The following is a 26,251-nucleotide window of genomic DNA, read 5'->3' as shown; positions in this document are numbered from 1 at the left end:
TAAAATTTCGAATCTGCTAAAAATGGCTTCCTATAATTTCGGACCTGCTAAAAACGGCCTCCTATAATTTCGGCCCTGCTAAAAATGCCTCCTGAAATGCTAAAATGTTGAAAATGGCCTTAGGCCCAATGATGCCCTACCTAAAGTAACTGTAGTATCACCTCCAAATGTGCAACCCTTCAAAGGATATTTAACCTCCTCAGTTATGCAAAATCCTTAGGAGACTTCGTTCCTAAAGACTTAGTGACTATCTGAAACCACTTGGCTTCATAATAGACTATGTGACTAAATCACAATCTAATGTCAAGGGAGAAAATACAAATTGGATGATCAAATGCAAGACCCATAGGGTCTATTTATTCACTTTTCAGTAGCTTCCTCTAGAAGTCACTTAAACATTCTAGAAGCATCCAAATATTCTTATGAAATAAAGTGCACTTTTATAAAATATTACTTTATAATAAAAAGTGCATCTCAACATCAAATTATAAAACTAGGCCCGAATAAAGTAACTTTACTTTATAACAAACGTAGGGCCAAATCGCTAACCAACTGTAAGGACAAAATACTGCCAAATAGTTGCTGGCCGACTCTCTCCACATCACCACTAGTCTACGAGAGCCTGTGATAGACTGATCCAGCACGCTAAACGATGTCAGCGAAAATGGGGACATGATAGATCTATCATCGACCCTCCTTGTACTGTTTCCTTCGTCTCCGACGGGTTTGTGTGGGCATTCAATAATGCTGTCCTTAGTTGCAGTACCGTTTGTAATAGGTCTTGAACTCTAACGGGAACCTCCATTTGCAAAATCTGATTGACCAAGTTGTTCTCTCCCTCCGATCGCCAAGGAACAATATCTTTCATATCTTTTGTAGCCTTCATTGCCCTTTCTACATCTTCTCGTGCCTCCTGCAGCCTTTGCTTCTCCGTGCAGGGGTCAGGATAGGTGGCCTACTTAGCCTAGTTGTGGGTGACAATCAAAACTTTTTCCTCATTATAATGAGGTTCACTTGTTTCAGGCAGTTCACATCTCCGTGGTCCCCTGGATCACACCATCGACATAATTTTTGCGAAGTGCCGTTCTTCGGACACTGGCGAAGTGGCCCCATTGGTTACATGCCCGGCATTGGATTATGGGCCTTCCCTTGGAATCATATTGTATCTGATTCCTATTGTCATTCCTGCCCCGTCCTCCTCAGCAGTTGTTCCGATAGCCGTCGGATATGGCATTATTGTTGCCCTAGGTCTCATTGTTTGTGCCAGAAGTAGATGGTTGTTCCTGTGTGAACAGTATCTATTGGCTTCTAGTCTTCATGTTGAACGGACATTCCTTTGTAGAATGACCTAGGACCTAACAGATATCACACATTGCCTTTTTGGGGCACGCTCCCTTTGAATGACCTTTTTCTTTGCAATTCGTACACCAGATTTCTCCTTCCTCCATGTGGCCATTGGTCCCCATCATGGATTTGAATTCCTTTCTCATCCGCTCTAAGTCTTTTTGGAGTGCTTGTACTTTCTTGCTGGGCTCCTCACTATCTGCACTGCTTCCCTCGTCTAAGGATTCATCACTCTCAAAGGAGGATGAAGATTCACTTCTCTTCTTCTTCTTCTTTGTTGTTTTGCTCTCACTTTCTAGATTTAAGGCACGGTTGTATGCATCTGTGTATGATGTGTGCAAAACTATCTTCATTTTCCTTCTCAATGCCCTGCAGAGGCCTTCTACAAACCAGAGTTTCTTTAGTTCATCCGCAGGTTGAGTACCCATCCGGCTAAGAAGATCTTTGAGCCTTCGATTGTAAGCTCTAACAGTTTCCTTCTTCCCTTGTTTACAGTTGTATATTTCCGTTACAACCTTGTTGTCGTCCCAGAGCAGTTGGAATTCTGCTTGGAATTCTTTCTTCAAATCATCCCATGTGGAGATCTTTGCCTTACCCATGTCGGAGAACCAATACACCGCCACTCCCCGTAGGCTGGCTGGAAACTGGTTCAACCATTCATCTGCATTCGTGACCACATTGGTGGTCCATATCGTTTCACAAGTACGGCAATGTCGTACGGGATCTTCCTTGTCCCCCGTGAACTTCGGGAGTTTTTGCTTTTGAGACATAGTGCTTCTTGCCCTTTGATTACTACTAGATTGTGTCGCTAAACTATTAGAAGTTGGTCCCGACAGGTTACTCTGACCACCATGCAGTGCCACTCCGGCACTTCCTTTTGCCCCAATGTATTCTGTTGGCCTCACCTCCTCTCCTACTTCTTTATAGACTCCTTCTCGTAGTGGTGTACGTGATGTGTAAAAATTGCTCCTTTGTCTCCTCAAGCATTACTAATCTATGTCGTATTTCCTCGAGCAACTCCTCGTTGCTCAGTTCCCACCGTTCTGATGAACTGTGGCACCCTTCGTTGGTTCCTGTGAACCCCACTACGACCATCACACTAGGTGATTCCTCTGACTGCCCCTTAGTCCATTCTCCGACGAGTTGTCTTATTCTCCACTGTCATTCAGCTTCACCATGCACAATTTCTAATTCGTCAATCTCTTTCCTCAAATTCCTATTCTTATTTAAAAAACTAGGCATTTGACATATACCATTCTAAAACAAAATCAAAATAGAGCACTCTTGTATTTATTTATTCTGTATACATCATGTGTCGACTTATGCGACAATTACGGATTTCTAAGTGCCCTTGACACCACGGCACGACAGCTCATGGTTCAGTATTCTAACGCCGTGCAGCTCTCTCCTCGTAGACTTTCTTGAGGGTCTCCTGATGGCGTTCCTCGCATTCTATTTCCTCCCTGTGTCTCTTCTATGCTACGTAGGCTTGTGTGATCAAACGGGGAGTTTGTCCAAAAATTTGTTCGTGGTTGGGCTTGCATGCATAGCATCCCACACATTGTCTAGCATAACCCCGTTATCTGAGGCTTCTTGCCGTACAAAAGTTTCAAGACCTACACGGTACAAAATGTGAAAGTTCTGCGCTGCCTCTTGCTCTCCTTCAAGAAAAATTGTTTCACCGTCGTCATTTGTCTTCCGGTTATCTTGTAATATTATTCTCATTTATATTCATCCTTCGATACTACTCTGAATTCGAACAAGCAACAACGCCAAATGTTCAGCCCGTAGGTGAATAGGAAAGAAACATATAATCAATGCAAAATAATATTCATTTATCAAATGCTTTCCGTACACAACAATGATATTTCATACAATGATAATGATGCCAAAATACATAAGTATTCACAACATTTATAATGTCCGAAATGGTGCCAATGAAACGACACAACCGTGTTCGCACCGGTAACTATCTAACTACCCTTTTGTCGGACAACAAGTGGTTTCCTGCCAACCTACAGGAATTGGGCTCAGTTTAGTCAGTGTTTGGTTTGAAGTGCAGTCAGTATTTGATTTGATTTTTCTATCATGGCTGATGATAGGAAATTTGTGTCGGGTATGCACTATACCTGAAGAGGACGTAATTCTCCTCCCAGAGAAGGAGAACCTGAGACTCAGTTTGGTTTGGATGGTAGTTCGAGTGGTTCTGGTGGCACTAGACTATGACTCATAGGTCCTGAGATTGATAGAGATGCCCTGCAGGCATTCAGTAATATTGCAATTGGGCAACAACAAATGACAGATGTACTGCAACAGTTGTCTAATACTCTGCAGCAGATAGCACTACCTCGAGGACGGAGTAGGGAGAGAGCTCGAGATGTTTCTGTTGGTTCTCATAGATCTCGAGTCGAGGATAGAACCCCAGATGGTGTTGGGTACAAAGATGCAGATCAATTCGGGTTGAGGATCGTGGTGGATTTGCTAATAGAACTAACATACATACTGTCGCTCATGATAGGCTGCGGAGGCCCACGTTTCTGAGACCTGAGATGGATGAGGTCAATATTGAGCCTGAGGTCACTCCTTTTGCTAATGATGTGTTGGCACACTTTATGGAGTGGGATGCTTTACCACAGGTGATTAAAGATCATTTGAATTTTGATAGGTTCCTGACTTAGAAACGGGAGCATTCCAGAGCGAGGTCGGGACCTGAGAGACGGCGACCTCGGCAGAATGAGTTAAAACAAGTTGCCAGTAAGATGACTTTGGAGCACTTTGATGGAACTGAAGAGTTATAGCTCAAGCATGGATTCATAAGCTCGATACATACTTGGCTTTGCGTCCTATGTCTAAAGTGGATGCTATCAGATTTGGAGTATTGCATTTGGACGAAGCTGCCCATGACTGGTGGTACCATGGGTTGGTTTCTTTGCAACATGATCAGATCACTTCCTACCAAGAGTTCATGAATTGCCTGATCGAGAAATTTGATAAGAAGGATCCGGAGATGTACTTCCGTGAGTTGGCTCAGTTGAAGCAGTCTAGTGGATTGGAGAGCTACATCAGTGAGTTCTAGAGGCTTTCAGTCATGGTTTATGATATTTTCGAGCATAGACGAGTGATGTTATTCATGGAGGGATTGACTAAGCCACTCCATGGATGGGTGAAGTCATTGGACCCATCTTCTCTACAGTTAGCGATGAGGAAGGTGCGTAACTTGAAGTCCTCTTCTCGAAGTAAGGTTGCTTCGAAACCTTCTGCTCTTCCGCTTGATGATGAGGAGTCCCCACCAGTTGTTGAGAACAAGGGCAAGTCAGTGGGGAGATCTGATGACACTTGTAGAGAAGATTTGAGGAGGCGTCATCTTTGCTTTTGGTGCAAGGGGCCTTTATCTAAGGGTCACACTTATGCGTTAAGGCCAAATGGAGCGGCAAATCGTGGTATGTGGGTTTACACTAATATGATTGAGGATGAGTCATCACAACAACATGAGGATGTCGATGAAGATGATCATACTGATGATAGAGTTTATACTGTGATGAGTATTTATAGTTTGGTATTTGACTCACATGTTCAGGATTTGCACCAGGTACAAAGTTGGCCTGAGCCTAAGTTGGATCGTTTGCAAGATGATTGGGTAGGCATAATGAAGGAGAGTGTGTTGAGATCACCTATGAATTCGTTAGTTAGTGATGCTCCAGATTTTACATCATCAACACAGATATTCGGTGCCATGTTGCAGGTTATGTTATGGGTCCTGATGATGGCATTGGCATTTAGTTGGTTTAATGAGGACGAGGACATCACTTGCTTCTTGTGGGATCCCAGTGGAAGTTTTTGTTTCATACCAGATTGCTTGAGGACAAGCAATTTCAGGGAGGGGGAACTGTAATGTCCCCGTTTTTGGCCAGTCTGTGCAGTTGATTGAGTTAGCTCATCATAGGGACCCTCGTGAGCTGAAAGAGTGTTTTGGGGGTCTCAGTTGATTGCTTACTATTTTAGTAAGTCTATTATGGGCAATTGCTATTTTTAGCAGTGCAGTGGATGGCTTGGCAATTAATCTACACCTACGGTTGATCAGGTTAATAATTACATGAGCTCTTATTTATTTATTCATTGAGTTGCATTATTATGATAATGTTTATATTATTATAATACTGACTTAAAGAGATATTTCTAAAAAAGCAAGTTGGAAAGATTTTAGTGTTGAGTTCTTTTGGGAAACTTCTACGTTTTCTGAAGTGGAATATTATGGAAACTTTTTCCAACAAAAAGCTTATAAATGAGAGCTCTTTTCATTAGGAAAAAGCATGCTTGAAATCATGTTTTTTTTTGTGCCTTGTGGCTTTTCCTGATTTTCTGACCTGTGAGCCCTTGCTGAAGTATAAGAGTCTCATCTGAGAAATTCTTGGCAATTGTGCTGACGTATACAATTGGCTAACATTCTCTTGCTGTATTCCTATGGCTAAGGAGAACGATCTTGATCTTTATAAGACTTCCGGAGAACTTGGCTCAGGGTTTCATGAATTTTGAGAGAGCTATGAATGTGATTTGAGGTTATCATTGGCAATTGCGCTGAAATGAGCAATCACTCAATGCTCCTATTGTGTTTATTGTGCCTAGGAGATCGAACTACTGAAGGTAGACGTAAGGAATTGATCAGAACTTGTGTGGTGATTTGCTTTGGGTTTGGAGGCCACGATTTTATTATTACAAGCAACTAATTCACTGTTAAAGGCAGCATTAGCATTGTTCTAGGCGACTTTGGCAAATATCAACACATTCCTCACGTGAGAGGCTGGGCGGCACTCATTCTGGACCAGCGATCCCTTTCCAGTCAGAGTGGAGGCATTTACGGTAGCTGCCCGTAATTGGAGTTTATCGCACCATATATTCAAGGGTGTGCGACCTTGCATGGGCAAGGGAGTTAATCACAAGGGCCTGCGAATTCAACATATCAACTACAAACTGTTGCACAAAGAGACTCCTCTACAAATTTGGGTACTAACGATTGGTTGAAGGACTTTTCTGATGAGCCGCCAATGGTCCAAAGGATCGATTTGCACTTGGAGATAGGACATTGTGGAAGGTCAAATATATTGTCAATTAATTCAAAGGGACTCGGTAATGCTGCTGGTGCAAATCAGGTTCTAGTAATTATTAATTAGTTCCAGAATTTTATGTAATCAACTTGTTCTCAATTGCAACAATAAATTGCAAGTGGGTGCATATATCTTAGCATATGGGTGGCAATTGTTTCAAAATAAAGGCAAGAGTTTTGATATTGTCTATTCAGTCAAAATTCTATATTATTATTGAGAATTTCAGTATTACATACTTGGATATTTGAATTGCTGACCAACTGTTTGACAAAATGTCGAACTCCTGATTTGTCAAGATAATTAATGTGTTAAGGTTTAATTGTTGAACTATAACCGGCTAGGGGTTTTTTTGAGGTGTTGGGTTATATATGTATAGGTATGCAGCTAAAAAAGAGAACTAAGTTCAGAATGACGTATACCAGTACATATGCTAAACAAAACCATTACAATTTTCAAACTTTGAAACATATCATTCTAATTTAAATTCAGTTTTCAGTATCAAAAAGATCAAACTAGAGTCTCATGATAGATAAGTTCAGAGTTTGCTAATCAGCAGAGTAGATCCTAAAAATATCTATAAGATCAAACTAGAATCTCATGATACATAAGTTCAGAGTTTGCTAATCAGCAGTCTAGGTCTTAAAAATATCTAAAAGATCAAACTAAAATCACTAAACATTTCGACATTTAGAAACACAAATCCCAGATGTGTATTGTGATGTCCTCCTTTGGGACTTATAACGATAACTATCGATTTGCAAAGTTTGATCTTGCTATGATGAAGATTACTCCTAATATTATCTTCCTATCTTATTCAATCAATAGGACACATGCCAGAATTGATCTAGTTCATATTTATTTGCATTATAGTTCATCTAAGGAATCCTTGTCCTTAATGTAAAACGTTAGTGTTTAATACTAACTCGTAGTTGTCTCTGACTCTTATACATGACTTATTTTCTTTGGATATATCTTTATAACAAGGTCCCCAATGTTATTATATATTTTACTTTTTATTTTCTATTTACTAATGATCAAAATATATATTCTAATTCGTCTCACTTCTATTGAAATTTATATTTCATTTCTGATAAACTTCCACTTACTCATTTGCTAGACCTGCATGTATCCCTTACTAGGTAGAATTGTTTTTGGTATATATAGATTTATCTATATCTCTAAACAATGCTGGATCAATGATGTGGGGTTTAAGCTAATCATATCTTATACTTGAGAAGATTTTTATAGTTTACGGCAGTGTTAAAGGGGATTGTAATCAACTAAATCATGATTTCTATATTTCTTTTCCCTTGTAGATACCCCTAATGTTGAATTGATACTTGTGTTGCTGAGTTGGATATTTAGTGACGAATTAATACTCGGGAATTTGAATAAAATGTTGAGTCAGATCCTCCTCTCTTATAGATTGAATATCACCACGGTCGGTTAAGGATTGATGTTTCCCATTGATATGTTCACAATTAATTGTACCCTGTGAGCCTGCTTACGACATTTAATTTCACAATGATGCCTTTTGCTGCGATGGTGATCACCGGCTTGGAATGGAGATCTGAATGCTTCCCCTTTCATAATCAATATTATTTTTTTACTGCCTCTGTTGTCACCCCACTAGTATAGTTACAGGCATATATCCTGATTGCAATGTTTATGGAGTTGACGATGCCAGCAACCATTGGCAGATGACGTTAATGGGTGTGTTGACGTGTAATAATATAGTCCACACTCACTTTTTCAATGGAAACGATGATCATGTATCATTCTAAAGGAGTTGTTCTCTTCTGTTCATTGTCTATTCAAATATTTAACCAAAAATGATAAGCTCTGTTTCATATGCTATTCATGATATTAATGGATTTTTTTCCTTTTCTAGCTTACTGCCTGCTAATAGTGATTGGTACAATAAGGATTTGCCTATGAATCTGCCTGCATCAACCAATGCTCCAGGTGACAATGATGACTGTGTCAAAGATCCTTTTTCTTATTTTACTTTCTTCTATTCAATACCACGTGTAATTTCTGCAGTGATAATCCTGTTCGAGCCTTCTCCTTTTTCCTCCCTAATCCTTGTGCCCTCTTTGTAATATAATACGCTCCTATTATATACCCTATGTTGTGTCTTTACAAATTGGGTGTAAAAATGTGTCTTTTCAAAATAATCCATTATGATTAGTATTATGCTCAGATTTATATATTGATTTATTATTATTTCATTTCTATGTGTTCATCAATTATGAAATCTTGGTTACTATGGTTATAAACATTATATTATCATTTTGATTATATATTATTATTTATATTTATTTTATATTTTTCAAATTTTATTATATTATTTGTTTATTTGTTTATTCTTATGTTATTTTTATTTCTTAAAATTCTTATATAACGACATTTACTATTAAATTTTAGTTCATTACGGGGACATTACATGTACCTACAGGAGATTTGTTTCAGAATCCGATTCCAACACATTTCATACCTGGAATTGCCCGAAAAGTGCCATGATTAGCAACTTAGCTTTAAATGTAAGCCTGTGGCGGCCTGTGAGCCAATTTAAATTTCTAATCTACATGTGCTAGGTCAATAAGCCAATTGTAAGCATTCTACAATAAACAGTAGTTTGTGTTAGTTCCACTAAGTCAACACTAAGTTACACTATCAAACAATCCTTTCTATAGACTCTTCATCTGTGACAGCATCAAGCGGTATCATACTGAGTTTTTTATCCATTTGAAAGGTATTCCAGTGGATGCTAGGGTAAACAATTGCCAACTTGAAGCAGCTTGAAAGTGTTTATGAGGCAGTTGTAACTGTTACATCCCAAATTTTGACCTAGTTTTAAAATTGCTCATAGCCATTGGATTTAACGGATTTTTCTTTCATGATCATGTGACGTAGGTAGTTATTTATATCCATTGTATTAACTATTAATGAAGAGGGTCATTAAACATTATTTTCTATATGATGTTTAGTAGTTGCTACATTTTGGAATTATGGTTAATAATTTAAGTCTTATAAATGTTTATATGAAAATTATTATGGAATTGTTATTATGGTGGAAGTGTTTCACGGATGATTGCACGAGAAGAAGAAGGGGGGAAGCATTGCTAAACGGGATCATCGGAATAAGATACTTGCTTAGTCCAATCAACAGAATTGACAAGTATGACCTTAAACTTCTTTGGTAAGGACCTAATGATTTGAACACAGGATACATATGTGGGACCGGCATGAGCTATTAAATAAATAATTTAAAAAACATAAAATAATTTAATTAAAATATAAAATGTACCTCAAAGGATTTAAAATGATCTTTCACCATATTATTATAATACATATGTACGTACATATAGATATCAAAATGAAGTGGCACCATTATATTATTTTCTTATAATAAAACGATGCCACCTCACTAATATATTTACATGTACATATATAAATATAAATTATAATAATATTTGAATTATAACCTTCCAACTCTTTTTCCATCTTTATTCTTTTCCTTGTTTATAACCGATTAAACACTTGGCATATTAAATTGACAAATATTCTTAAGTTACGGAAGCCAAAGAATCTCGTTGAACCCTTTTATATCATGAGTCAGGAGAGACAAAGTGGCAAGAGCACTCATTCCCGTTTCTTCCCTTTTAATATCGCATTTCTTCCTTGCTTATTACGGTTCATTTTTCCTAGTCGATACTCTGTTGCAAACCTATCAGATGCCTGCAATACCATTAAAACCTTGTTCATAGCAGCGCCATTCTATACTCTATGCCGTATATGCTTTTCCTTGCTGAGGACATAAGTTTCTATACATTGTGGTGACATCTGCAAGCAACTGAAGAAGAGCTGATTACAAATCGATTTGCAAACTTCAGACAGTTCCAAATTCATAATAAGTCATGTGATAACCATTTCTAATAAATGTTATTCCAATACTTTTTTACAAATCGATTTCCATAGCTGCAGCTGTAGATCACTCTCTTTTATAACTAAATAACTCTAGGGAGTTGCATTCCAATAAAGTATAGTGAAGTGTCTATAGCATGGAATCATAAACTATTTTTGCCAATAAACCTTGGAATCGGATGATAATTATTTCTGCAATTTTCTTTCTTTTAAAGAATATAAACATGTTATCACAGATTGTGAAATTCTAGAAGTTTATAATATCCATGAGTCAATAAGAGCCAATTGCTCTGAAATTCCAAACACCTGGGACTCATCGGTTGTTTAGCCATGGAAAAGGTGAAGAGGTGAGACAAAATCCTGCAAGGATAAAAAAAAATGAAATCAGACTTGATACTTTAAATCAAATTAAAAAAATCTTACTTAATAGCTCATGCTCGTCCCTAATAATGTAACCTGTTGTCAAATCGAGCGGTGGTGATCGGGTCGTTGAACCCATCAGAAATCCTTGGCCAAGGTAGTTTAAAGGCATGTTTGTCATTTAATGATCACTTGATGGCAGTGGTGTCAATTATGCAGACATGTCCATTTCATAACTGTGTGGACATCCTAAACACCAGGATGCTCAAATGGTTGGACTAAAAATATCCCAAGCCCAATTCCAAGGTAGGGAGGGCCTTTCTAATTCAATACATTGTGTGGGGATAAGTATGGTCCGAGGTTGGGAGATTAAGCCTAAGTCAATGCTTCTCCTCTTACCGAAAGCTGAGGCTTGCACAACTAGCTAAAGAACCCCCCCGATGATACTTGTCTGTTCTTTTCTTCTTTTCATGATAAGCATTTACTTACTTGTACATTGAAAAGATAGTTAATAGTTAATCTAGTTAGTTTCAGATGATCATAGATATAGTTATTTTTAGTTAATCGTTAATTTAGTTATTTTCAGTTCATCATAGATAAAGTTATTTTCAGTTAATCGTTAATCTGGTTATTTTTCAGTTGATCATAGTTACAGTTGTTTTCAGTTAATCGTTAATCTAGTTATTTTCAGTTAAATGTTAATCTAGTTATTTCAGTTGATCATTGATAGTTAAACTAGTTAATGTCATTAGAAAAAGAATTCAATTAACTATTAAATAAAAAATTTTAATAAATTGTCTTTGTTTTTGTTATGAAAAAATGTTTGTTACATATGGTATCAGAGAGTTGGGTTCAACATTGAACCTAGGGCACACTACCTTCCATGTAAACCTGAAAAAAATTTAGAATAATTGTACAGGATGCAAGTATGTAAAACACCCCGCAAGAAGGCTCGACATCCCATCTTCTCTTATTTAATTAAAAACATGCCAAAATTCGACTACACTTGTTGCTCCATGCCCCAAGATAATGAAACCCTGAACCAGGCATTGCAACGAATGAAGAAAGAAAGAGTTAAATGGACTCCTGCTAGTAAAGCAGCATATAAGAACAAACTAATTCAAAACTGGAATGCTCGTCAGAGCAACTCTCTTCTGCATTTCCACAGATCCTCGATGGTGCGTGATATGTACAAATCTGAGTCAAAACTAAATGCCAAGAAGCAAGATTAGATTCCATAATGTAAATATCCTCAGTAGAGGAAATTTCTATAAATAAGACTGCCATGAATATAGCAGCAAAAATATTAAAGTTAATTAAATAAATTGGTTTAATTCGTGTGTTATATGCACTCGCAAAACTCTTTTAATTTGTTGTAAGCACACTTAAAAATATGTTTACAATAAATTGACACAAATTTTGTAAATGCACAAGTTAAACCAATAAACAAACAAAATGAATAGTAACGAGAACGTTGCAGATCATGACATGGTCCGTGAAAACACACAATCATCCACTAATTTGTTACTTCGAATTTTGCAAGAAATGCAATTGAAGTTGGATAATATGGAAAAGAGAATGGATGAGATGGCAGCCCAATTGGGGCATAACCATGAGGAAACACAATCATCCCCTACTTTTAGAACAGAGACAGAAGTCTTCAGATTTAATAAGAAAACCTCTTCACCCACTCAAACTAAAAAACAAAAAAAACAAGAAATAGTGGCTAGTCTTTCAGTAAATATTAAGAAAATCAAACCACCCAAATTTGCCTATTCTGAATCCAGAGAGGATGCAGAGGCTTGGTTAACTGAAATGGAACAGTATTTTGAAATTAGGAACTTTTCATAAACCTCAAAGGCAGTTTGGGGAACTTTACTGGAGAAGCTACTACATGGTGAGGAAACACCAAAGTTGAGCAAAACATTAAAACCACTAAGATTACCTGGGAAAATTTTGTAACCATTTTTAGGAATCGTTGGTTACCTCAAACCTTTTATGACCAAAAATTACTGAACTTCCAAAACCTGAAGCAAGGAGACATGACTGTACATAAGTATTGGGAGAAATTTACCCGACTACTGAAGTATGTACCAATCTGAAGGTGAGAAAATTCATTATGGGTCTGAATAACAAAATAGGAGAAGCAGTTGATGTTCTCACTCCTTGAACTATGGAAGAAGCTTTAGAGAAGGTTGTCCGACAGGAATACAAAATCAAGAAGGATGACTCCATTTGTAATAATAAAAGGAAAAAGCAAACTAGAATATGGAAGGCACAAATACTGGATCTTAGAAAAAACAATTTAAGAATTATAAGTTTATCAAGCCAGAATCAAAAGGAAATGGAAATCAAGGATTTAAAAAATAATTTCAATACAAATAAAAATAATGAAAGCAATGAAAAGAAGGGGGGCCACCTTTGGGATGTTACAATTGTGGGGGAGATCATTATGCTAGTAATTGCCCCGACAAACCCAACACCAATCAGCTGCACCGACCACCTCTTCCACAACAGCAGCATGTTTATTAGCAAAGAATCCACGCAGCCCTAGACAATAGACAAGCAGAACAACAGATAGGCCCAATTGAAAACTTCGGGTGCAAGAACCAGGGGTGGTGGAAATAGAACCACTCAAAATACTCAAGGTGTGTAAGCTACACTTATGAAATCGAGAGGTGACTCAATGCAAAGCCCAATGGGATCAGTATGCAGAGGATAATGCCACCTGGGAAAATTATCATGAAATCTTTAAAAAATACCCTCATCTTTTCTCCAAGGCTAGAACCTAAACATTTCTTTCTTAAAATAATCTAAATGGATATTGTTTAAAGTTTTGTTGTGATTTTCATCGGGGACGATGAAAAATTTAAGGGGGAGGGTATGTTACATCCCAAATTTCACCCTAGTTTTAAAATTGCTCATAGTTGTTGGATTTAATGGATTTTTCTTTTATGATCATGTGAAGTAGGTAGTTATTTATATCTGTTGTATTAACTATTAATGAAGAGGGTCGTTAACCATTATTTTCTATATGATGTTTGGCAGTTGCTTGATTTTGGAATTATGGTTAATAATTTAAAGTCTTATAAAATTATTATGGAACTATTATTATGGTGGAAGTGTTTCACGGGTGATTGCAAGAGAAGATGAAAGGGGGAAGCATTGCTAAACAGGATCATCGAAATGGGATACTTGCTTAGTCCAGTCAACAGGATTGACAGGTATGACCTTAAACTTCTTTGGTAAGAACCTAACGACTTGAACACAGGATACCTCTGTGGGACCTGCATGAGCTATTAAATAAATAATTTAAAAAACGTAAAATAATTTAATTAAAATATAAAATGTACCTCAAAGGATTTAAAATGATCTTTCACCATATTATTATAATAGATATATATGTATATGTACATACATATAGATATCAAAATGAAGTGGCACCATTATATTATTTTCTTATAATAAAACAATGCCACCTCACTAATATATTTACATGTACACATATAAATATAGATTATAATAATATTCAAATTATAACTTTCCAACTCTTTTTCCATCTTTATTCTTTTCCTTGTTTATAACCGATTAAACACTTGGCGCATTAAATTGACAAATATTCTTTAAGTTACGGAAGCCAAAGAGTCTCTTTGAACCTTTTTATCGGGAGAGACGAAGTGGCAAGAGCACTCATTCCTGTTTCTTCCCTTTTAATATCGCATTCCTTCCCTACTTATTACAGTTCATTTTTCCCAGTTGATACTTTGCTGCAAACCTATCAGATACCTACGATACCATTAACACCTTGTTCATAGCAGCACCATTCTATACTCTATGATGTATATGCTTTTCCTTGCTGAGGATATAAGTTTCTATACACTGTGGTGATGTCTACAAGCAACTGAAGAAGAGCTGAATACAAATCAATTTGCAAACTTCAAACAGTTCCGAATTCATAATAGGTCATGTGATAACGATTTCCAATAAATGTTATTCCAATTTTTTTTACAGATCGATTTCCATAGCTGCAGCTGTAGATCACTCTCTTTTATAACTAAATAACTCTAGGGAATTGCATTCCAATAAAGTATGGTGAAGTGTCTATAGCATGGAATCATAAACTATTTTTGCCAATAAACCTTGGAATCGGATGATACTTATTTCTGCAATTTTCTTTCTTTTAAAGAATATAAACATGTAATCAAAGATTGTGAAATGCTGGAAGTTTATAATATTCGTGAGTTAATAAGAGCCGATCGCTCTGAAATTCCGAACACCTAGAACTCACCGGCTCTTTAGCCGTGGAAAAGGTGAAGAGGTGAGATTAAATTCTACAAAGATAAAGAAAATGAAATCAGACTTGATAATTTAAATCAAATTAAATAAATCTTACTTAATAGCTCATGCTTTTTCCTAATAATGTAACCTATTGTCAAGTCGAGCGGTGGTGATTGGGTCATTGAACCTATCAAAAATCCTTGGCCAAGGTAGTTTAAAGGCATGTTTGTCATCTAATGATCACACAATGTTAGTGGTGCCAGTTATGCAGACATGTCCGTTTCATAACTGTGCGGACATTCTAAACACCAAGATGCTCAGGTAGTTGGACTAAGAATATCCCAAGCCCAATCTCGAGGTAGGGAGGACCTTTTCTAATTCAATAGATTGTGTGGGAATAAGTATGGTCCAAGGTTGTTAGAATCTGAAAAGATTAATAACCCAGAAAACTAGTGCAAAGAGTAAATATCTAAACTATGAATGCAAATGATACAAAATCAAAATAGCATCATAGAATTAGTCTCCAAGAGAGTAATGCAAATGCTGGAAGCAAAATAGCATTAAGAGGGCACAAAAACAAGAGATCCAAATACATGCCAGGTAGCATGCTTATATAGGCTAGGAAGAGGGAGGACGTGGCAACACCAACCAATGAGGAGCAACCATCTATCGGACTAAAGATAGCAAAGTATCTTTCCAAGATAGCTAATGGATGCTCACATGTAGGAAGGTGACACCTCACAACCATTCACCTAATAAGACATGCTTTATTAACCTAAGCGAGATTATTAAAAGTGTAGGAAAAACTTAGCAAAATAGGAAAAATAAAAAACTACACTAACACCCCCCCATAAGCGAAGCTTAGGTGGATGCTAACCTAGCAAAGCTATGAAAGCAGGAAAATGGGTCCCGGCAACAAGGCCTGATCAGGTACCCAATACAAGAAAAAGAACTAGATGAAGGAAACTAAGCCTCCAATCTAGGAAATGTCCCAAAGAGAGGAACAAAAAAGAGCATGAAGCATCTCCGAAGCATGAAGCTGCAAACACTGTCAGAAGAAACTGCTGGAACCCCCACTGAAATAGTGCATGACCAAGTAGAGAAGACAAAGTCTGAAGAGCTGATCAATCGAAGAGGTGACCTCCAAAAGTAGGAATGAATGAGTGTCTATATGGTAGATGAACCATCTCACCGAAATGCATAGGTGCCTAGCCACTGCATCCGCCTAGTACATAGGAACAAAAATTGAATAGGTAGATCACTCAACCGAACCAAGGAAGCAAAAGAGCCAACAGGTGAACCCCCCCATAATGCTAAACAGAGAGAGGGCTGACAGGAACACTGAAATGCAATGCCAAAAACATATGCAAGAAGAAGAATCAGGAACACCAGTAGTGCAATAGAAGTACAAGCACAGGATAAAGGGCGGTGTCACCGACACACTGCATGGGCTAATGTCGTGGAAGAAAAATTCACTTGACAAAGGTGGATGAGCACAAAATGGCAAAACGTCATGACCCCCCATGGCACTTTATAACTGAGTGCGAGTACAAACAAACACAAGGTGTACAAGATCCCAGATATGCAAAAGCAGGCACTTTATCTCAATGCGTTTACAGAAAAAGGAATGCAACAGAATAGAAGCATACAATGCTCAAAAGTCAGAAAGAACAGTGAGCCAAAAGAATAGAAGAAGAGATTCCAGGACCTGTAGAATCCAAGTAATCCGCCAAAGTGCGAAAAAAGAACCTGGAGCAGAATCTGGATAAAAGACCTCTGCAACTGAATAACTCATAGAACCAGCTTTCCAACGATATCTGACGAGCCCAGAAAAGAGTCTGAATGAGCAAGATATGGCTCTCGAAAGGCAAAATAGAACATCTGGCTTTGACTGCCAAAACAGGCAACCAGACTGTAGCAAAAATAAAAAAAACCTGTACCATCATCTCCATCTCCGAACCAGCTTTCTGACGCATTTTTCGGATCGAAAAAATACGTCTGTATGCTCAAGTTACGGAAGAAAAACCGATAGGGCCTCCTCATGAAGAGCATATGCTAAAAGTGAAACTTGGGCACAATAATCAAGGAAACAAATAGCACCACTGCGATCTACTCGAAAAATCATGCACTTTCAAAAAAAAATCGCCTCGATACGAGGTCGTATGAGAAAGTTATGATCCTCTGAAGTTTCCAAAACGAGAACTGTGCACAGTCACGACTGAGAATCTGCAATTTCTGAAGAATTCATGCATGAAAATCAAAAAACAACTCCACTAATGGATAGAGCACAAAAAATAGCCAAGTTCATAACAAGAATCATCAAAATCGAAGTCCGTATGAGCAAGAATGAGACATTTGAAAACTGCGTTCAAATCTGCGACTGCCAACGGAGAGGGGTATGGCTGTAGCTTTGCATGCTCGATTCTACAAAATATACAGCTTGCATGCAAAATCTAAAAGATACTCAGATGGTTTTTCGGGGCTGCGAACAAAACCCAGAAAGCGTTTTTCTTGCTGATGTACAGAAGATGTTGCTGTAGTGTAAATCAAACGCCTTTAACAGTAAAAAACAGCTCCAAAAATCAAAAAACGACCCCAGCAACCAGAATATGAAATGCAAATGCTGGATCAGCTTCCTAAGTCCATCAATGGCATGCTGAAACTTGCAAAATTGATTGAAAACTCCAAATATGCAAGCTGGTTGTCAGATTTGAGATTGAAACTCCAGAGAAAAACTATTTTTGTCAAAACTTTTCTGATTCTCAGGATCATCCAAAGATGCAAGAGAAGAGCATACTTCATTTTTCAAAAAATTACAATAAAGTTTATTTGCCCCCCCCCGAATCTCTCAAATAAGGAAACTAAAATCTACTCTTGCACATAGAAAAGCTCTGATACTATGTTAGAATCTGAAAAGATTAATAACCCAAAAAACTAGTGCAAAGAGTAAATATCTAAACTATGAATGCAAATGATACAAAATCAAAATAGCATCATAGAGTTAGTCTCCAAGAGAGTAATGCAAATGCTGGAAGCAAAATAGCATTAAGAGGACGCAAAAACAAGAGATATCCAAATACAAGCCAGTGAGCATGCTTATATAGGCTAGGAAGAAGGAGGAGGTGGCAACACCAACCAATGAGGAGCAACCATCTATCGGACTAAAGATAGCAAAGTATCTTCCCAAGATAGCTAATGGATGCTCACATGTAGGAAGGTGATACCTCACAACCATTCACCTAATAAGACATGCTTTATTAACCTAAGCGAGATTATTAAAAGTGTAGGAAAAACCTAGCAAAATAGGAAAAATAAAAAACTACACTAACAGAGGTTGGGAGGTTAAGCCTAAGTTAACGCTTCTTCTCTTATCGAAAGCCGAGGCTTGCACAACCAACAAAAGATCTCCCCCCCCCGATGATACTTGTATGTTATTTTCTTCTTTTCATGATGAGAATTTACTTACTTGTATATAGAAAAGATAGTTAATCATTAATCTAGTTATTTTCAGATGATCATGGATACAGTTATTTTTAGTTAATCATTAATCTAGTTATTTTCAGTTGATCATAGATACAGTTATTTTCAGTTAATCATTAATCTAGTTATTTTCAGTTGATCATAGTTACAGTTATTTTCAATTAATCGTTAATCTAGTTATTTCAGTTGATCATTGATAGTTAAAACAATTAATTTCATATGAAAAGGAATTCAGTTAACTATTAAATGAATTTTTTTTATAAACTGTCTTTGTTTTTGTTATGAAAAACCGTTTGTTACAGTAACCTTGTAGGCAGATCCCCGACTTGAAGCAGCTTGAAAGTGTTTATCATTAGAGTGCCAATTATGAGGCAGTTGTAACCTTGTAGACAGATCCCTGATCTATCCTTGTTGCACCAAATGCAAAGAAAGATGCCACCAAGAAGGATATCTAGTATTGCCAATGTTGCTGGAAGAATGGAACAAATGCTAAACATGAAGAACACAATGAGGATCCAATTGGATGCTATAGGAGAAGATTCAGAAAAAAAAGGTCTAAACCCTAGACATGAGAGAGCAATGATGATGAATTGGTAACTCAAATAATAGATGGGGACAAAATAATCCTAGACGAGGAAGACTCAAATCATCAAAATGTTGAAAGCTATTTCCAAGTTAGGTAAGAGACCTAGAATTGAGATTTCTGATTATGTGGGTGACTTTAATCTTGGGGAATCGACTGACTAGATAAATCATATGGAAGAATACTTTGAGTATGAAGAAATTGAAGATCTAGAAAGTGCAAGATTCACAAAGAACAAGGTGAAAGGACATGCTACTATTTGGTGGAAGGAAGTTTAGTTAGATCGGAAAAGGAGAGGAAAATAAAGAATCGTAAGGTTTCATAGGATGGTGACAAAACTAAGAATCAATTCATACTTATTGATTATGAGATCAAATTGTTAAAAACATTGCAAAACCTAACACAAAAGGAAATATCAGTAAAGGATTATAATGAAGAATTCATAAGACCATTATCAGAGTTGGGCATAGTGAAGATAGCAAGGAGAAAGTGAAGTGGTGCATAAATTATCTCAAAACACACATTTAAGAATAACTGAGCCTAGTGAGGGTGATAATAATGGAAATAGCAAACCAATTTGCGCTTAAATTTGAGAAAAAGTTGAACAAAAGATTCAATTGTTAGAAGAGAGGTAAACCACAGTGCAACGAAGGAAGGACATATGCAAGACATGATAAGGAAGAAAGTCCATGCCAGAAAAGATGAAAGAGGCAACAACGGTAATAACCCAGATTTTTTTTTTGGCATTTTTTAGCACAATTTTCTACGAACTCTGGCTAACTTTACCAGCGACTTTCATTTTCACAAAACCCAGATTTTTTACAGAGAATATCATTGTGTTTTTCCTCCTGCAGCTACTGCTTTCTAGAGCTTTTTGTTGCGCAATTTCCGACATCACTGCACATGGGTTTCTTGTGGATCTGCTTTTGAGGTTTTAATATTTTTCCCAAAATAATATTCTGTTGAGTTTTAATATTTTTTCCTAAAAGAATATTTTGTTTGTTTTGATAATTTTTTCCTTCAAAAAAATTATTTGATGGGTTTTACCAGTTTTTCCTTTTAGATTTGTGGGTGGGTTTTTTTCTTTTAAATATCCTTAAAAAAATTATCTAAGAGGGTTTATAATTTTTCCCTAAAAAATTCAGGGTTTTCTCCTGTATAACCTGGTCAAGGTTTTTGTAGTTCAGGAGGGCTCTCTGGTTTTTAAAAAGTTTTTATCATTTTTCCTTGAAAACGATGTTTTGTATGCTAATCCGTGTTTCAAATTACTGTACAAGGATCATTACCAAATGAATGATCTAAAATAATGAAAAACTAATAGCAAGATAAATCTATTAATATAAAGAAGCCTTCCAAAGTAAATCAAACTAGTTCAACAACAATTTTCAGACATTTGACTAAATTTTATAAAGGTGATTGTCACAAATAAGAAACTCTTCTTATCCATATAGTAATAATTACCAAACTTATACATGCTACAAAAGCCATGAGTTTGCAGCAATTAAAAATTTAAAAGCAAACCTGAGTGCGTCCAGCGTCAGCAACAGTAAAGGTAGGTAAGCCTATTTTCTCTGCTGCTGCTCTTAGATTGTTCCTGTCAAAATTACAAGATAAATACATCTCAATCCATATAGAAAAACATGCACTTAGAAAACTATTGCCGATGATAAATGTAATGGTAAAATTTATTGTTAACATTTCCATATGGAGCTCCTTATTGCATGTTTGCAAACTCAATGAAAATGTAATTTATTTAGTAAGAAGCCTATTGCTTAGTATTTTCTAATTTTACTTGGCAGAAAATGTTCTCACATTTCATATTGATTTTTACATGTGACGACTATTTTGGGCTGTCCAGCTTCCTCCCACTTGTTCAAAAGAGAACGTTGGCTGCCAGGAAACATAAAGAAAATCATTAAAAATAACTTTTAGCAAATTATTGTTGGCATAAAGTACATCTAAAGTAAGCAAGACAATAACTGAAAAAGGTCACAATAAAAATGAGACAGAAACATTTGCATAGCTGTTGTAAATTAGAAAAGATAACAAAATATCCCATCTTTGATGTAATTTTATGTTAGGGTCCATACTAAGAAGTCTAGATTTTAAATTTTATAGTATAAGAATGTAAGCCATCTGATACTCAACTTCAGTAAACAAACCTGACATTCAAGAAACTACGAAAACAGAACAATAATATAGCACTATTGCATTTTACTCATGGTCCTTTACTCTTATCATGGTTGTCTAAACTTTCAGATCTACATTTGCTTCCTTTTCCTTCCTGTTATCAACATGAGTGGAAAAACTTTAATGAGAAAGAAACACAAGTTAAGAAGTGGAACCTTCTCATGAGTTCTCCATAAATGCCAGTAGCAGCATCTGCTATTCCAGACAAGAAACAAGAAATGATAAGTTAATTTCGGTGCATTAAATTTTTAATGATTTTGTCAAAAAAGCCTAAAGATGAATGGAGTGCTTTTGGATCTAACTGTGTAAATTAATTTGCATCAAGGTTTAACCACACTGGGGCTCGTCGTCAGGTTGAGGCATCCAAAAAGACTAAAGCTGTTTGAGTGAAAATATATCAAAAAAAGACTTGACAAGCATTGTGAAGAAATGTTCTAATGTATAATGTAAAAGGAACATGGAGGAAGGGGGAATGCCAAGAGGCCTTGCTTATGAAAGCACATTGCAAACCACAGCTAAGAATTCATGCCTCAAAGACAACTATTTCCTAATTAACTGAAAAATTAAGATCATAATATCCTCCAACAGCTACCACTACATAATTTCCAAGGAAAAAGAAAGCAATGGAAATTTTATATAATGGATCTTTTATTATGCATGATAATAATAACAGCAAATATTAAGGTTTTAAAAATAATCTTACGTGCACATTGAGAGGCTATTTTCCCACTTCCCATCTTCAAGTCTTGCCGAACTACTAACACCTACAAATGAAAAATAAAATTACAATAACATCACAGAGAAAAAAAGTTGCCAAAACAATTCTATGCACACAAAGTTATGGAGTTATCTTTAAAATCCAAAATGTTGTTTTGTATGTTCACATGGAATAAATAGATAGTAGTCAGTTAACAGTAAGCTGGATCATTAAGTATAGAAGAAATGGAAGGGAACGATAAAAGAAGCCTTCACCACAAAGTTGAGGTAGTAGAAGATTGGAAAAACAATTATAGCAGCATATTAGCATATTATATAGACAATTATTGTCAAGCAAAGGAAGAAGTTTTCAATTGGAAGGGAATAAATAGATGATGCTTGATGAAATTTGCTACTACTTCTATGATCCAAAAAGTGCAAAGAATAAGTGATAGACAATATTATAACATATACTTAATCAAATCTTGATTACAAATCTATTAAGAACTAAATGTGAAAGTTAAGAACCCTTCATAAACTATTATATTAACAGACCAATCTTTCCACACTTGAAGAACAGGTCTGTCTTGATTATTTGGTGATTAATTCTGATGATATTACTGTGAACAATACAATACATTAATTGCTACTCTAAACTAGCAATGTGCATCAAAATGGAAAATAAAGAGAATGAAAGTTGAAGGGAGTGTTGGCAGTTTTTGTTCCTTTAGAAATCCAAACACGAGTTCTACTGGAACTCCATAAAGATCTTTTTAAATACTCTTCATGCTCTCTCAAAAATTTGTAAAAAGCCCTTCCAACTCTGAAAAATACTTGCTGCAATTTGCCACCAACTTAAGCACCAGTAAGGATAAAGAGTGTGTGAAAAAATATAAAGTTGAAATGACAAAGTTGATTAGAGGGAGTGAAAAAACAGATAATAGAACTATTAAGAAGCCTTCATCCAAACCACTACTATCTAGTGACAAGCATTCCAATATCAGTTGAAGGTGGTTATGATAGAGAGAAGATGGCCACTTCTACTATAGGTGAGAAAAATAATGGTAGAGTTTTGAATTTGAATAAACATGAGCAAGTTGATGACTCAAATGGCTATGTTAATTTATTATCATGCCATTCCATTTCTACTCAGTTTTTAATATTTCATTTTTAATTTAAGTTATAAATTTTCAATATGATTAATGTCTTATAATTTTCTCAATGTTGCTTGCAGATGTATCTGTTCTACGGTCTACCATATCAGTTATTGTAGGGGTAATTGGGCATACAAATATAGACTCTACTAGCCTTGAGACAATTTATAAGAATTTTGATAGCAAGCAATTCATAACAAGATTCCTAGATTATGTAATGCCCCACTCGAGAACCCACAAGAAATAAACCTGATATGTTACAAAGTTCACTGAACTATTTGATGTAATACCTATCCCTTTTGATAACATTGTGTAGTCTCTATCAAGCTCTATTTGAATCTCCCGAGAACATGTTAGCCTTAAGTTGTTACATCCCAACTTTTTACCTAACTTGAAATATAGCCGTTCAGGTTCGCATGAAGTCAGTTAGCAGTTTAATTTGTTATAATCTGGCAAAATGGTAAGATAGTCATTATGATTTCAAGTGAAGATGACATGTTAGTTGATCGTTAATCACAAATTCATGGAATTGAGATGAAGGTTAACTGTTATGATTATTTATGATTAAATAATTTATAATTTAATTACGAAGAAATTCCTTGCAGGAAGCATGTCGAAGGGGTGGAAGCATTGTCAGAAAAGAATTAGGCAGGGCATCACCATCACTGGGTAGATGGGTAGAGAACCTAGCAATTTGAAACAAGATACATCTGTGGAATTGCATGAGTGATTTAAATAATAAATTTAATTAAAATAATTGAGTTAAAATATAAAACATATCTTAAAAGATTTTAATTTATCTTTCGTTATATTATTTTAATAAATATTTATAAACGTGCATTTAAAATAAATGATTTGGCAACTTTATATCTTAATAATTTAATAAAATGATGTTTATAAGTACATATAAGTTTTTAATAATATTCGAGTTATAATAACATTAGAATTATTATAATATTCAAATTACAACCTTCCAACTATATTCTTTTCAATTTAATATTCTTTGCTTTTAAATGATAACATTTGGCATGATTAATCGATTAATATTTGGCAATTCGAATTGTCTTTCCAACTGCTCTTCAACTCTTTATTCTTTTTCCTCCTTGTTTCTTTTTCATATATTTTTATATTTATGATGCATTTGAATGGGCAATTAATCTTCTTGTAACCGAAGGGAGCCTAGGAGTCATGTTTGCTCTTCTTTTAAAGGAAGCCGTGAGAGGAGCCGGACTGATTATTATTCCATTATTTACACTTTTCCGAATTTCTTCTCTTCTTTCCTTAATCTAAAACATTCTCATCTTAAGCCGAGCAACTTCTTTCTCTCCTGGATTGATATGTTTTTCTTTTTAAGCCGTGGCAATCATACTGAGTCGTGACTCACGTTTTTCCAGCCGAGCCATTGCATTCTATTTTGCACATACCAAAGCCATATCAAGTTTTACTTGGCAAGGAATCAAGTACACCAATTGGTAGAGAGAGAGAAATCCGAATTGGGAATTAGGTTATGCATATCTTGTTTTATTTTTAGTCGGGTTTTTATTTTGATATACTCCCAATCTGAAAAACTCTCAAAGTCATATAGAATTTGCTTTTGCCATTCCAAAAACCTTGAAAGTTGTACAGGTTATCGAGCCGGATGAGTAATGGAGAGTATAGTCAAATTTGAAAGTCGTATTCTTATTTTACAATGATTAATCAAAGAATCTAAATACGGAATATTAAGACTCTGATTGATCAGTAAATCATTATTTAATCTCATGCATAATCCAACTAATACTTTTTAGCTTTTCTTCCTCTATATAAAACGAATTAATCTTCTTAGATGGTTAAGACTGAAGTGTTAAGATTAATCTTTTATGCCATCTGTTGATATATGAAGTATGTATAATTTCTTTTCAACTTAACAATAATACTCTGAGATCTCATCAATAAATGAAGGTACCCAAATGTTGCAAAGCTTAAACATATTACCAGGCAGAGGAATTCACCGGCAAGAATGGCATCAATGGTGAAGAGGTAGAGTTAAAGGGAAATCAGTTATGATTAATTTAATATTCAAATTTAAAATCTTTAAAGAACATAATTATGTAATCACAGAATGTGAAATGATGGATGTATATAATCTTGAATAATTAACAGAGCCATCTACTATGAGAATTCCTACACCTGGGACTCACCTGGCTATGAAGCCAAGGAGATGGGTGATGAGGTGAAAGAAAGGAATCAACAATAATATGAATTAGTATCAAATATGACCGAACAACGTTTATCATTTTTAATATGAATTAAATAATAACTCATGCGTATTCTTGTTATTGTGATCTCCTACTACCAAGTCGTATGGTGAGTTAATTACCAAGAAGCCCAGCGGATGGCAAGATGTCCCCTATCTATTTCGGGTAGGGAGGGCCTTTCTCATTAGAGATCGTGTAGGAATAAGTTGTGGTTCGAGGTTGGGTGGTTAAGCCCCTGACAATGTTTCACCTCTTCTCAAGATGTCAATCGTACGTCGGACAGAGATAACTATGCATTCAATTGTTTATCGGAAAACAGGTACTATTAGTTTTATTTAGGAGGTAAGATTAAATTGAGTTATTTCATTGTTATCGTTATTTTACACCTAGATGCAAGAAATAGATTTATGGATTGTTTTCAATTATATGAATAACGAATATAAGTATATTTTCTAATCTTGAGTTATTGTCACAGTTAAGTAATCGAAAGGAAAGGAATCTAAAGCCCTAATTGATTGAGTGATAGTGGGAACCCTAACTGATACAGCGGTATCACAAGCCCTAATTGAATCCATGGTAGCAGAAGCCCTATTTGAATCAGTGGTATCAAAAGCCCTAATTGAATCCGTGGTAGCGAAAGCCCTATTTGAATCAATGGCATCAGAAGCCCTAATTGAATCCATGGTAGCGGAAGCCCTATTTGAATCAGTGGTATCAGAAGCCCTAATTGAATCCATGGTAGCGGAAGCCCTATACAAATTAGTGGTATTAGAAGCCCTAATTGAATCCGTGGTAGCGGAAGCCCTATTTGAATTAGTGGTATCAAAAGCCCTAATTAAATCCGTGGTAGCGGAAGCCCTATTTGAATCAATGGTATCAGAAGCCCTAATTGAATCTGCG

At 36.0% G+C, this 26,251-nt stretch overlaps 1 protein-coding gene across 4 annotated transcripts in view; it reads right to left on the bottom strand.

Moving 5' to 3' along the window:
- LOC149551954 (Peptidyl-tRNA hydrolase II (PTH2) family protein) overlaps positions 1-26,251 on the bottom strand; it is a 124,509-nt gene that overhangs the window by 91,683 nt on the left and 6,575 nt on the right. For all 4 annotated transcript variants that reach the window (XR_016352835.1, XR_016352834.1, XM_089787451.1 and 1 more), the window contains exons 3-6: positions 21,968-22,028; positions 21,420-21,456; positions 20,887-20,964; positions 20,596-20,668 (exon numbers count right to left, since the gene is read on the bottom strand). Coding sequence is in view for 2 of the 4 variants with exons in the window: in XM_089787451.1 (XP_089643577.1) it covers positions 20,596-20,668; positions 20,887-20,964; positions 21,420-21,456; positions 21,968-22,028 (249 nt within the window). In the remaining 2 variants the exon portion in view is untranslated. The remainder of the gene's footprint in view (positions 1-20,595; positions 20,669-20,886; positions 20,965-21,419; positions 21,457-21,967; positions 22,029-26,251) is intronic.

The sequence above is a fragment of the Cupressus sempervirens genome, chromosome 6, assembly GCF_028749045.1.
Source record: "Cupressus sempervirens isolate cs-2001-9-10 chromosome 6, ASM2874904v1, whole genome shotgun sequence".
NCBI lineage: Eukaryota > Viridiplantae > Streptophyta > Pinopsida > Cupressales > Cupressaceae > Cupressus > Cupressus sempervirens.
This window is presented reverse-complemented; position numbering and strand designations above follow the sequence as displayed.